Source organism: Trifolium pratense, linkage group LG2 (genome assembly GCF_020283565.1).
Source record: "Trifolium pratense cultivar HEN17-A07 linkage group LG2, ARS_RC_1.1, whole genome shotgun sequence".
NCBI classification, from domain to species: domain Eukaryota; kingdom Viridiplantae; phylum Streptophyta; class Magnoliopsida; order Fabales; family Fabaceae; genus Trifolium; species Trifolium pratense.
This window is the reverse complement of record NC_060060.1, coordinates 2,561,256-2,573,894: the sequence shown is the minus strand read 5'-3', so window position 1 is coordinate 2,573,894 and position 12,639 is coordinate 2,561,256. Positions and strand designations below refer to the sequence as shown.

At 32.6% G+C, this 12,639-nt stretch overlaps 1 protein-coding gene across 1 annotated transcript; it reads left to right on the top strand.

Annotated features, from left to right (window-relative positions):
• The first annotated feature begins 632 nt into the window (after positions 1–632).
• LOC123908882 (E3 ubiquitin-protein ligase CIP8-like) lies at positions 633–2,434 on the top strand. Its single transcript, XM_045959611.1, has one exon. It carries the CDS (start codon positions 829–831, stop codon positions 1,948–1,950), a length of 1,122 nt encoding a protein of 373 aa, XP_045815567.1. The 5' UTR covers positions 633–828; the 3' UTR covers positions 1,951–2,434.
• The last annotated feature ends 10,205 nt before the right edge of the window (positions 2,435–12,639 follow it).

Here is a 12,639-nt window from a genome sequence, read left to right as displayed (position 1 = left end):
TTTCTTTAGGAAACATGATGCAACATTCTGTAGGAGAAATATAAAACCTAGTTCCCCTAATAACCAAAGCGATTAGTAAAATAAAAAACGTAAATCACACAAGCGGACACGGAACGACTGCTAGTATAATAATATAAGGGTTATACTCCCTCCTTCTCAAAAAGATTGTCCTTTAAGGTTGTTTCACACATATTAAGAAATGTAATGATATTGTTAACATAAATAACATTTTTACTATACCCCTATAAATTATAGGTTTGTTTTCTTGGGAATGATGCATATAGTAATTATTAAGGGTACAATTGAAGTATTACATTGAAAAGTGATAATGACAATTATTTTGAGACAAAATTTTATTCTTAAAGTGACAATTATTTTGAGACGCGAGAAGATACCATATAAAATCTAAAAAGTGAAATGCATCTATATCTATATTTCTATAAGAATATATGAGTTTTGATGTGGATTTTTCATAATATCAACAATACTGTTGATTTTCTTTACTAATAACAAAAATCTTTTATTAATTAACCTACCATGACATAAGACACTTTTTTTGGCAGAAATTTTTTTTTTATTAACAAACCAATCATAATATAAATATTTTTTTTTTGAGATCGGAGGGAGGGTATTTACAAAGATTTGGACAATTAATTGGTGACTCCAAAGTCTTCTTGTTCATGAAAAGACTGAAAGCGAACATCCACACACACAACAATTTCTCAAACCCGTGTCCATTTCTGTAAAATCACACACATATCCAAACAATTTAACAACAACAAAGATTCCCAGAATCGAACATCACAACACAACACAACCAAAAAAAAAATGTCTCGTTATCTTTCTTCAAATCCCTTCGCAACGCTTCTCTCAGATTCAGATTCTGACACTGACTCACTGAGTCAATTCGTCACCGATCTCTTCGAAAATCGTTCCCCTTCCGATCCCGCTTGTCCTTGGGAAGATGAAGATGATCCAATATACCTAAACCCTTTCTCCGTTCTCGCTTGCGATGAAGCTGAATCTCAACCACAACCAGAATTAGAATTAGAATTAGGGTTTGGTGATGAATATGAAAATGAAATTGATGATACTCAATATAATGATAATTATGATCAAGTTTTCGATTTTTCAGTGGGTGGTGTTGATGATGATTCTAGTGGGCTTAGGGTTGTTGAATTTGGTACTGATTCGGAATCGAGTGGGAATGATGATGAATTTGATTATAGGGGAGAGAATGATGATGGTGATGAGAGGGTTGGTGGAATTTGTTGGGATAGTCTTTGTTTGGAGGATCATAGGAGTATTTTGAATGATTGGGAGGAAGTGGTAGAGGAGAGGGTGAATGAGGATGCAAATGAGATTGGAGAATCTTCTAGTTTGTTGATTGAAGATGAGGTTGATGTTGATGATGATCGGTCAGTGACATCGGGGTTTGAAGAGGAAGAAGAGGAACCGGGCGAAGAGGCGTTGAGGTATTTGGAGTGGGAGATTCTACTAGCTTTTAATAATTTAGAGAGGAGTGGTGGATTGGAACATGAAGATGAGAGTCTTAATAATTTGTATTTAGCTGTTCACGATAGTATTATATCGGGAAACAATGATTATGATGTTCTTTTTGGACAGTTAATGGAGAATGAGAGTGGTTTGAAGGGTAGTCCACCAGCGGCGAAGAGTTTCGTGGAGAATCTTCCTTTGGTGGAACTGACGGAGGAGGAGTTGAAAGAGAAGGATGTTGTGTGTGCTGTTTGTAAAGATGAGGTAATGGTTGAAGAGAAGGTGAGGAAGCTACCTTGCTCACATTGTTACCATGGAGATTGTATTTTGCCGTGGTTGAGTATTCGTAACACGTGTCCTGTTTGTCGGTTCGAGTTGCCAACAGATGATGCTGATTACGAGCAGAGTAAGATTCGTAGTGTGGCTGGTGATCTGTTGGAGTTTGCAACATAGATGTATTTTTTGATTTGTTGCTTTGCTTCAGGTTATGCCCCCAAACTTATGTAAATAGCTGTTGGTTTTGTCTCGTTTATTCAAATGATGACGAGAACAAATCTTTTGCAATTAGTTTTTGTGTTGTGCTGGTTTTGGAATAAGATTTATACCATTTTGTGTGCATTGGATATACTCAAGAAATGGATGGTGAAGTTTATGTTCATAAAGTTTAAATGCATCACAAGATGGATCATGTTGATGGGTTAGTTGGTATTTCTTTTCATAACTCTGTAATTATTGTATTTAAGCATACTCGTTCTGTTGTTCAGAATCATATTGTATAAAATGTTGATCATCTGTATGTCTTTAGTAAGTTTAGCTGACCCTTTTTCTATAGAGTTGCATTTCTAAGGAAACGAAAAACTGGAAAACCATTATTATTTAGTTGAATGGTATTGTAAGTTTGTAACATTGTATGAGTTAACATGGTTCTTAATTCTTATTCACATTGTTGATTTAACATGGTTCTTATTTCTTATTCACTTTGTTGATTGTTACCCCTTTTTTGTATGAAGGAAGTTGTAATTCCCATGATTTCCTTTGGTTTGCCGAGATTTTGTGTTTTCTTAATGTGGCTGGTTACTTCTCTTGGACAATGGGCCTCTTTGGATTGGATTATTTGTGAGACTGTTGAGAGCTTGTGAAATTAACTTATGACATGTCCATAAGTAGTTTTTCAACTTATTTTCATAAGCACACTTCAGCATTGCTTATGAAAATAGCTTATATAAATTGCTTATGAATTTAGCTCATGACTTTATTTTATGTTTTGTTTTAGAAATAGCTTATAAACAAGCACTTATATCACAATTGTTTATGCTGTAAGCGTTCAAATAGTGCCAAAGCACATATTTATGTATCATATGCAAAACATGTGGACCATAAATTCATTTTCTGTGGATTCTGAAGCATCACTCCCTTTCTTTTCCTTACATGTTTTTCTTGTACATTTCATTTTCTATGTTCTGGCATGGACATTGGACAGCAATCTTGTTGTCTCATAAACTGTTCACTTTTGCATTGTTTTATTGAGTAATCTGCATTTGGGTTATAGGTTTTTCTTTCTGTTCTCTATTATATAAATTTAAATCAGGTTCATATTTTAGTAATGCTTAATCTTTTTTGCAATTCACATTTTAGTGAGGTCAGATTAACACCTGATACTTCTGTTATGGAATAACTTTTGCTTGGGATTATTAGAAGCAAGGGAAGTTGTTGGATTTGGATTATATGTTGAGCCTGTATTGATAATTATGTATTTATGTTCTTGTTCAACATTGGTGACGAGTCTCTCTTGTTTATACTAGTGGATTCTTTGATGCAATCGGATTGTAAGGGAATTTGTAATGGTAGTTAAGAGTAGTTTGGTTGCTGTAGATTGTTTTGGGGCTTTTGATTACATAAAAAAGGGGATGTTTTGGGTTGGCAAATTTTGGTAGGGTGCTAGCATAAGTATAGATGGCACAAAAGTCTCATATATCAGTTAGTGGTGGTGTGTTTTGCTCGGTGTAGTGGGAAGTATTATATCTAGGCGTTTTGGCTTTTTTTAATAGGTGGTTATTGGGTATGATCTTGTTTGCTTGATGTGGCTGCAACAATTTGGTATGCTTGACTTATTTATCCAAGAATAATTGACAGTAAGTATGAATAAGGGGGACAGACTATATTATGGCTTGAAGGAGTCAATGAGCTTATAGTCATTGGTGTCCGATATTTTCATCATTACTTTGCTAAAAAGAGTATAGTTGTGCTGGTCTTGGTGACTTGGTGTTTTCTGCTAGGAGTTTTATCCTGACAAAGTTATTTTGTTCCCTTTGTCCTGGTGTAAAACTAGGGATAGGGAAATGATTTGTGTTCATGTAAATTTTTGAGGTGTGCATAGCATGTGTATCATCATATATTCATACGTTTCTGTTAATTTTCTTCATCTTGTCTAAGCACAAGATTGAGTGTCCTTTTCAACCTTTCATAGAAGCCGGGGAGAGTTTTTACTAATGATGCCGGAGACGATATTTAATGAAATGAAATGAACTACTTATCGAGAAAAATAACTTTCATCTCTTTTATCCTTTAAATATTTTGTAGCATCCTATCTAAAATCATTTCATTAGTTAATCTTTTTTCAACCTTATATTTTGTTTATATGTACAGCTTAAGATCACAGCTATGACTTGGATTTTGAGCATTGACATATATTTTTGATATCCATATATTAAGTGATGTTTAATTTGTTGCAACAGCCATATAAGACTTGGGAGCTAATTGAAGGCATGCTTCATTTACACCATTGGTTTATAATATACACATGTCCTTTATTCTGTAATTACCTTTTGCTTTTCTCGATAACTTTTTCACTGGTATTCTCTGCAATAAAGAAAATCCTTTGCATTGTTTCCTCTGTTTCTATATGATGTCATGAATATTATGCCCTGAAAACTTAGTTTTGAGGTACAGACACAGTTTATATTTGGCTATATTTTTGTATGCCAAGTAATTCAGCCCCCAAACCATCAAAAAATGCTGCAATGGGCCGGAAAAATATGCTGTCACCTACACGTGTTTAAGCATCTGCTCTTAGCTTCGATCGGAAAAGGCAACCAGGTATTTTCTAAGAACCACATGCTTGACAAAGTTCTAAGAAAGTAGATGTAATGCAAATATCACACACATGAATAGGTATTAATCATGTTATAATGGAGCTTAGACAAGCTTGGATAGTATTAAAATATATGTTTATCTTGATTGGAGTTAAGAAATATTTTTAGTCAACAAAGCAAATATGTTGCTTGCACTCAAACACCTCTTAAATATATGGTTAAATCCAGTACCTCAAAAGAAAATCATATTTCTTAACTCCAAATTCTGAGACAATTGGGTTTTCAGCTTAGTAGTTTTCAGTGAAGGCTTAAACTCTTATGAAAAACCTTGGCAATTAAGCTCTAAAAGGCTAGCAAATGGTGATATGAATGTTGAGAAATTGTTGGCACTAGTTAACAAATGCAAGAAATGTTCCAATCATGTGTTTACAAGCAACACAAGAAAATTAAATACGATGAAATATTACATTTTAGTCTTTGTAGAGATTGGGGGAAATTGTTGGCATTAGTTAAGAAATACAAGGAATTTCTCAATCTTGTGTGCACAAGCAACACAAGAAAATTAAATATGATAAGATATTACGTGTCTTGAGAGAATGGGGAAAAATTTCACAACAGTTTCAACTATAAGTTAGCCAGCAATACTAAAAGGTTTACAATCTTTGTAGCACCTACACTTCTTATCATATTTCTGTGTCTGACACCGACACATGTGATTATATTCAATTTATTCATTTTCTTGATTATAACCAATGTCAGTGACTCATAGTTTCCAATTGAACAAACTTTCAAGGTCCCAAGTCCTGGAAATATCTTTAAGTCTTTAATGCATAGAAGAAATTGAAATTTGTATATATATATATATATATATATATATATATATATATATATATATATATATATATATATATATATATATATATATATATATATATATATATATATATATCATATATCATACAATACAAAATACATCTCAGTTCAAAGAATAGTAAACCCTACTCAATATATGAAAGTGCAAATGAAGGTGACAGAGATGGTGCCTCATCTTCTTTACCTCCTATTGCCCCATCTCCAGATTCTCTTGCAGCAGAGCCAATCTTCTCCATGACAGGGAATACCTTATATCATGACACTATTTTTTTCCCCCTTGATTTATGTATAGAGATATACTCTTTCATTAGATATAGTTTATATGATTTTTTTTTTGGTCAAGTAGCCTTGTGGCTAGAAAATCCACCTTGTGAATAAGTGGAGTGTTCCGGATTCGAACTCAGCCTCCTGCACATATAATGCGATGTCCCTGCCAACTGAGCAAAGCTCACGGGGACTAGTTTATATGATATTTGTTTGATGGCAAACAGATAAAATTAAAAACAATGTCTGTGGCGCAGTGGCTGAGTTCATTTGTATAAGTATTTATTTTGACATTTAATTTTATCATATGTTTTGTGAGTCTGTGTACTGGTCTTATGAAACAAGTTCATTTTTTTTTTGTGAACCAATGTATCATCTAAACAATTGTAGAGAATAATTCTCTAAAATAAATGAGATTCTTTCAAATGGTTAACATCTTTCGACATTTTTTTTTTTTATGCAGCAACAAGGATTACTCCAACCAATGGGAAGGAGAGGATCCAAATCTCATATTTTTATTCTAAACGTAAAACTATGTTTGACAGAAAATTTAACTTAAATTTTCAACCCTAACACAAAGCCTTTTTTATTTAAAATTAATGATTTAAAACAAAATTCATTATGATTCAAAATAAACTGAGTAAAATTATTTTCTTTTTTAAACACTCTACTATAAATTTAAACACATTCTCTACAACAGCTAGAGAGGGGTTAATTATTTAGTTCAAGTATAGGGAGTTATAAAACTAAATATAATTGGAACAGTTTCTGGTAATTTTTGTGAAGAGACTAAAGTACAAGTTAAATTATTTTGTTCGACAGTAATTTGGTGGATAGAAATCAGACATCGTAAAGCATGTGAACAAAATGATGGCTGGTGATGCTTTTACTCAATCATTCCAACCTTTTGCTAAAAACTTGCAACTCTTGGTGGGTACATCCATAGATAACAATCAAAACTTAAAGATCTTGTGTACTCTAACAAGTATTTTAACCCGCGCAACGAGGAACATTGATACGTTCAAAATTGTTCCTATTATGTTGTTTAGCTGGTGAGCTAAGGGACATTGAAGGAGTTTAAAGCAAAATCAACGCTGTTATTGAAAAACACCTGGACGAATATAGAGAACCCAAACTCGAATGGGTTAAGCAGACAAGGAAAGATAGCAGTGAAGCACCTCCTTCCCACTTGACCCTCCCTTTCCGAAGCACTGAGCAAATGGCATGTCCATAACCCAAACCTCATAATTGGTGACACTGTGGCAGCGAGAGTCAGAGAAGCTTTTGAGTAAGGGAATGTTGGAGAAAAGGAGCGATGGTGGTGCGGAGAACGCTCTCGTCAAACCCCCACTCTGTGTAGCTACATCATGACCATTTAGTGAGAAATGAGCAGAGGTTGCATGAGAGAGACGAGGAGGTGACTGTGACATGAAAGCTAGGGTGGACGACGGTGACTTGCGCTGCTCGGTCAGTTTCTGAGGAAGAACAAGAAAGGATGGTGTCGCGGTTTCTTTTAAAATGATCATTGAGTGAGAAATGAGCGGAGGTTGAAAGCTACGGTGGATGGCGGTAGGGGTGTGCATGGTTTGGAAACCACACCACACCTAATTGATGGCCATTTAAATAACAAACCGGTTATTTTTTAAAACTAATTTGGATTTGGTTATTAACCGGATCGAACCAATTTATAACCGGTTTGTAATAAAATTTAAGTTATTCACATGATCCAATTTTAAATAGGTTTTTTACTTAAACTAATTTTTTTTATTAGTTGATTAAAAAAAATAGATTTATTAATTATTTTAAAAACATAATTTTTCATTAATTTTATGATTGAATTGGTTTATAATTAACCCACAAAATATTTTTTTTAAACCCAAATTATTTTTTACTTAGCCGAAAACTTGTTTTTTATATTGTTTTAAAAATATTTTTTATTATTTAAAAAAAGAGTAATTTTTAAAATTAAAAAATCTGATTTTTAAATACAAAAAAAAAACTAATAAATAGGAAAAAAATTAAAATACTAAATTTTTGAAAAACTAAAAACATTAAAAACTGATTTTTTAATTATTTTAAAAAAAACTGAATTTTTTAATTATTTTTAAAAACTAAAAACATTAAAAACTGATTTTTTAATTATTTTTAAAATAATTATTAAAAATCTGATTTTTAAAATAAAATAATAATAAAATAGTATGGGTGGTTGGTGGTGGTCGGCCGCCGGAGCACCACCACTGGCCACCGTGAAAGTCGCCGGAGGTCCGCCGTCCGCCGCCGTGCCGGTCGGAGCGCCGCCGCACCGTCCGCCGGTGGTCCGGCGTTGACCACCGGTCCGCCACCCCTCTTTTAATTAATTATTTTATTATATAAAAAGAATTTTAAAAAATTGAAGATTGGGCCTGAATTAGCTATTGGGCCTAAATTTTCAAACCAATTCCAAACCAAATTACAAAATGTGGTTATGGTTTATAATTGGTGTTTTTTTATTGGAGTGGTGTGATTTTTTTTTTTAAATGGATTTTGCAAACTAAAATTGGATATGGATTGGTTAGTAATTTGGTTAAGGATAGCCAAATTTTTTGCACACCCCTAGATGGCGGTGACTTGCTCTGCTCGATCAGCTTCTGAGGAAGAAGAAGAAAAGATGGTGTAGCGGTTTCTTTAAAAATATTATGAAAATAAATATTCTGAGGAATTGAACCCACGACCACGTGGTTAAAAGCCACGCGCTCTACCAGCTGAGCTAAGACGGCTGGTACGATAACATTCTTAACTAATTACTAGCATTTATTTGCCTATCTAAAAAAAGATGGTATCGAATTGTGTAAATAACAAAAAGTAACAATTAAGATTCGTGAATTATAAATATGAATAATTATGTGAAAAATATATCGTCAGTTACTTCTATGATCTTACTTATAAGCTCTACATTTTTTTATTGGTGTAATGCTCCATTGGAATGCCTTCAAAACATCTAATGGTTTTTTCTTGAATTGTAAGGGTTTAGTACTAGAGAGAGGTCATTAACCACTTGATTTCAATGTCTTAGTTATACTTTTCCCCTATATTTAATGGTAAAAGATTACATTTTACTCCCTCGTATATTTCATTAGCAAATAAATGTCCTTATGCCGGCTAATTCCTTTCTCCCAAGTAAGTGATGAATAAAGGCATTGATAATATGAGATCTACCCATAAGCTTGAGACATAACACCAATGATAAGTTAATAATTAAAAACTTTTGATATTTTAGTGATGTGAAATTTTTAATTGGACAATGCATTTGCAATTTCCAAATTAAAGTTGGTAAATAAAGTGTGCTTAGCTTAACTCATTTTATAAAATGATAACTTTTTTTTTTATAAGAAAATAATGTACTAAATTAAATTTCTTTAGCAAGGATAGAAAATAAGTATGCACGTGTAGATCACTTGTGTAAGAAATCATTGTACTCCCTCCGTCCCAAAAAGAGTGTGTCATTTGACTGTTTCACGTATGTCGATGCATAACTTTAACGATTAATATTTTTAATTGTATAATAGTAAAAATTTAAAAATTTGATATTTTGAAAATATTCATCTAGACGAATCCAACAACATCTTATATGCTAATATTTATTTTTATTTATTAAAAAAAATATGGTCAAACCAAGATATATTAATAGTGTACATTTTTAAAATGGGTCATTCAGGACGGAGGCAATAATAAATAAAGTATAATAAAAGTGATTGAGGTTTATGGCACTGACCAATACCTTAATGTATCAACAAAAGCCCAAAATTGTGCTAACCTAGGGAGGAAAAAGAGCCCAACTTTTTATCTTTTTCATCCTTGAATGGCCTTAATGATTAGATGGTCAAAATTATCACCTTGTGAGCTTAGATCATTAAAAAGGGAAAGATATATGGTAGACACATTAAAGTAGCAAAGTAACAATAAAATCTTGGAGACATAAAGGGCTTGAACTCACTCTTTTAATCCTGTTGAACATCTTGAAATTTTCTCATCCCACCACTCACTTTCTCGCCTACTTTTCTAGCGCACAAAAAAATTCGGAAAATACGTTTCGAACTGTTTTTCTAATGTAAAATTTACACTATAAAAAATTCGGAAAACGTTTTCCGAATTGCTAGGAGTAGGGGAGAAAGTGAGTGGGTGGGATGAGAAAATTTCGAACATGTTGGCTACTTGAATCTTTGATAGTCAAAAGCCTCAAATGCATGATCTAGCTTTCTTTTTTGGTCGAAATTGTCACTCCTTTATATCAATCAAAGGGAAAATTTATCACTATCTAAAATTTATATTGGAACCTAAATAATTTGAGTTGAATGGAAGTAAAACTCTTTAGACCAAGACTTTGTTTAAAAGATAACAATATCCTAGCCACTTAGGCCATAAAAAATTGACACATAAAAGAACTGTGACCCCCGGGAGGTTTATAGAGTAAAAGTAAAAGATGAGTACTCCTCCAAGGAAATACTTTAGGTTCTATCTTTAAAATAATATACTCCATTCAATAAAAAGAACCATTCTTGTGTATGATGATAAACAAATAAAGAACCACGGTGTGTTATTAGGTTTGAGCTATGGTTTAAAAACAACTAGGAGGTTGAGGGTCAATATTGTAGTAATATTTTTTTTATTTACAATGGAGCTAAGGATCGAACCAAAGACCTTTAATATACTAATCAAATTTCTCACTATTAAGACCAAACCTAGTGGCTATAGTAATTTTTTGTTGTTGTATATTAGAGAAATGAGAAAAATATAGAAAAAATAATAATTTTAAAATATTGAACAGATCTCCAAATTATTTGAGAGGGTCATGCTCTCCGGTGTAAAAAAAAAATGCATAACTAAAAAATGCTAAATTCAACTTCTGAATTTAGGTTAGGTGAATGTGGTCCTAATAATTTAGAATTTGACGACGAAGTAAATAAAGGCCAACTAAAAATTATCCCATAAAAAAATTCAACTTTATCAAAGTGTCTTTTGGATATAGTGAATTCACGTGCATTTAAAAAGTTGGTAATTTGCGAAGGAACTCCAAAATAATACTCCATTCGTCCTGCAATATTGAGTGAGTTAGTTGACAGTTTCACGATGTCAACACATAATTTTTGACGATTAATATATTTAATTGTATAACATTAGTAATAAAATTGATAAAACTTGATATTTTAAAAATAATCATTGAGACGAATCCAACAATATCTTATATGCTAATATTTATTTTTATTTATTAGTAAAAAATATGGTCAAAATAATATGTGTGAATAGTGTACAACAATCAACTAACTCACTCATTTTGTGACGAAAGTATTACGACCAAATGTGAAGGACTCTACTCCCTCCGTCCCACAATGAGTGAGTCAGTTGACTGCGTCACGCATGTCAATGCATAACTTTGACGATTAATATTTTTAATTGTATAATAGTAAAAATTATAAAAATTTGATATTTTCAAAATACTCATCGAGATAAATCCAACAACATTTTATATGCTAATATTTATTTTTATTTATGGAAAATGTTAACTTGTGCCCTTAAGGGCACATTTTAAGGAGATAAATGTGGAAAAAAATTATTGAACTTGTAGTGTATTCAATTTTCTAAACATTAAATTCTTTGTTTCATTAAATTTAATATTTCTATTTTTAGGTAGCTTAACATGTGCCCTTAGGGCACAAGTTAACATAACCCTTTATTTATTAGTAGAAAAATAAGGTCAAAGTAAGATATATGAATAGTGTATAACATTAAGAATATTCGCAGGTTACTAGGTCAGTCATTTGTGGGGGTTTTATTTTCTAAGTTTTCATCTTGATTTTCCCCCAAGTATCGTTCAATGTGGTGTAAAAATTGAAAAGAACAACCAAATGTCTCGCCATTTATGTCATCAGATTTGAATGTTCAACTTTTTATTGAGCATTAAATAATGTACTAAAGCTGTCAATAGTTAGGCCTATTAGCTGTCAATAGAAGTTACACTCATTTATACTTACTATGATATTTTTATGGAAAATGCTAAACAGTGCCCTTGGGACACTAGTTAAGGATATAAATATAGAAGTTTTATCTCGTAAATTGTGCATTCAATGTTTTAATGATGTGAAAAGTTATTCTCTCTCATCATTAACTTTATCATTTGTTTCCTTTTTTAGTATGCTTACTAGTGCCCCAGGGGCACTGTTTAGCATGACCCTATTTTTATTTGTAGTATTTTCACCACTTTATCGATACAATTCATTTTAAAAAATTTCTCCCTTGAATTTCTTTGGATGTGCGGCATATAGAGCTGACATACCTCGACTATAGTTGGTAATCTATATCAAGAAGTGTACAGTTTGCAAGAGTCGTGCTGAGTGGTGGTGGTTCGCGGTTCTTTGGTTAGCCGTGTGTGTTGATTTCGTTTGGACAGGTTGAAAATGTCAGTTTGGATGTGATCTCGATACCCCGGTCCGTCTATTAGACGCGGGTTCTCTTGGCTCGAAAGAGCCGTTTATACCTACTGTGTTTTGTCATAGGGGGTTGTGGTATGTGAATTTGTCCGTTTTGGCGGTCGGTTCATTCACCATTTCATACCTCAACTAATGCTCACACTTTTTTTTTTTTTTGCTATTTGGTTTCGTGCCCGTACGCGGGTTCGCTAGATAGTGTTCGATGTGTGTGTGTTTGTTTTAGTTTTTACCCGTTAGGGTTGATTCTAAACACCACTTGTAGTTGGAATTCATTGTATTATCTTTAATTACTACTTTTTTGTGTGGTTAACTGGGTCAGATTGATGTCCCCCTAGTTTTTTGTAATATCTTTTATTTTATGTTTAATCTATTTGGGATAAGGTAGATGATTTCCTCTACTCTCCTTTTGCTTAAAAAAAAAAATATATCAAGAAGTGTAGTAAAATTAT

What these genes read in the sequence shown, in the direction of transcription:
- LOC123908882 (XM_045959611.1), top strand. Translation starts at nt 829, where the DNA reads ATGTCTCGTTATCTTTCTTCAAATCCCTTCGCAACGCTTCTCTCAGAT.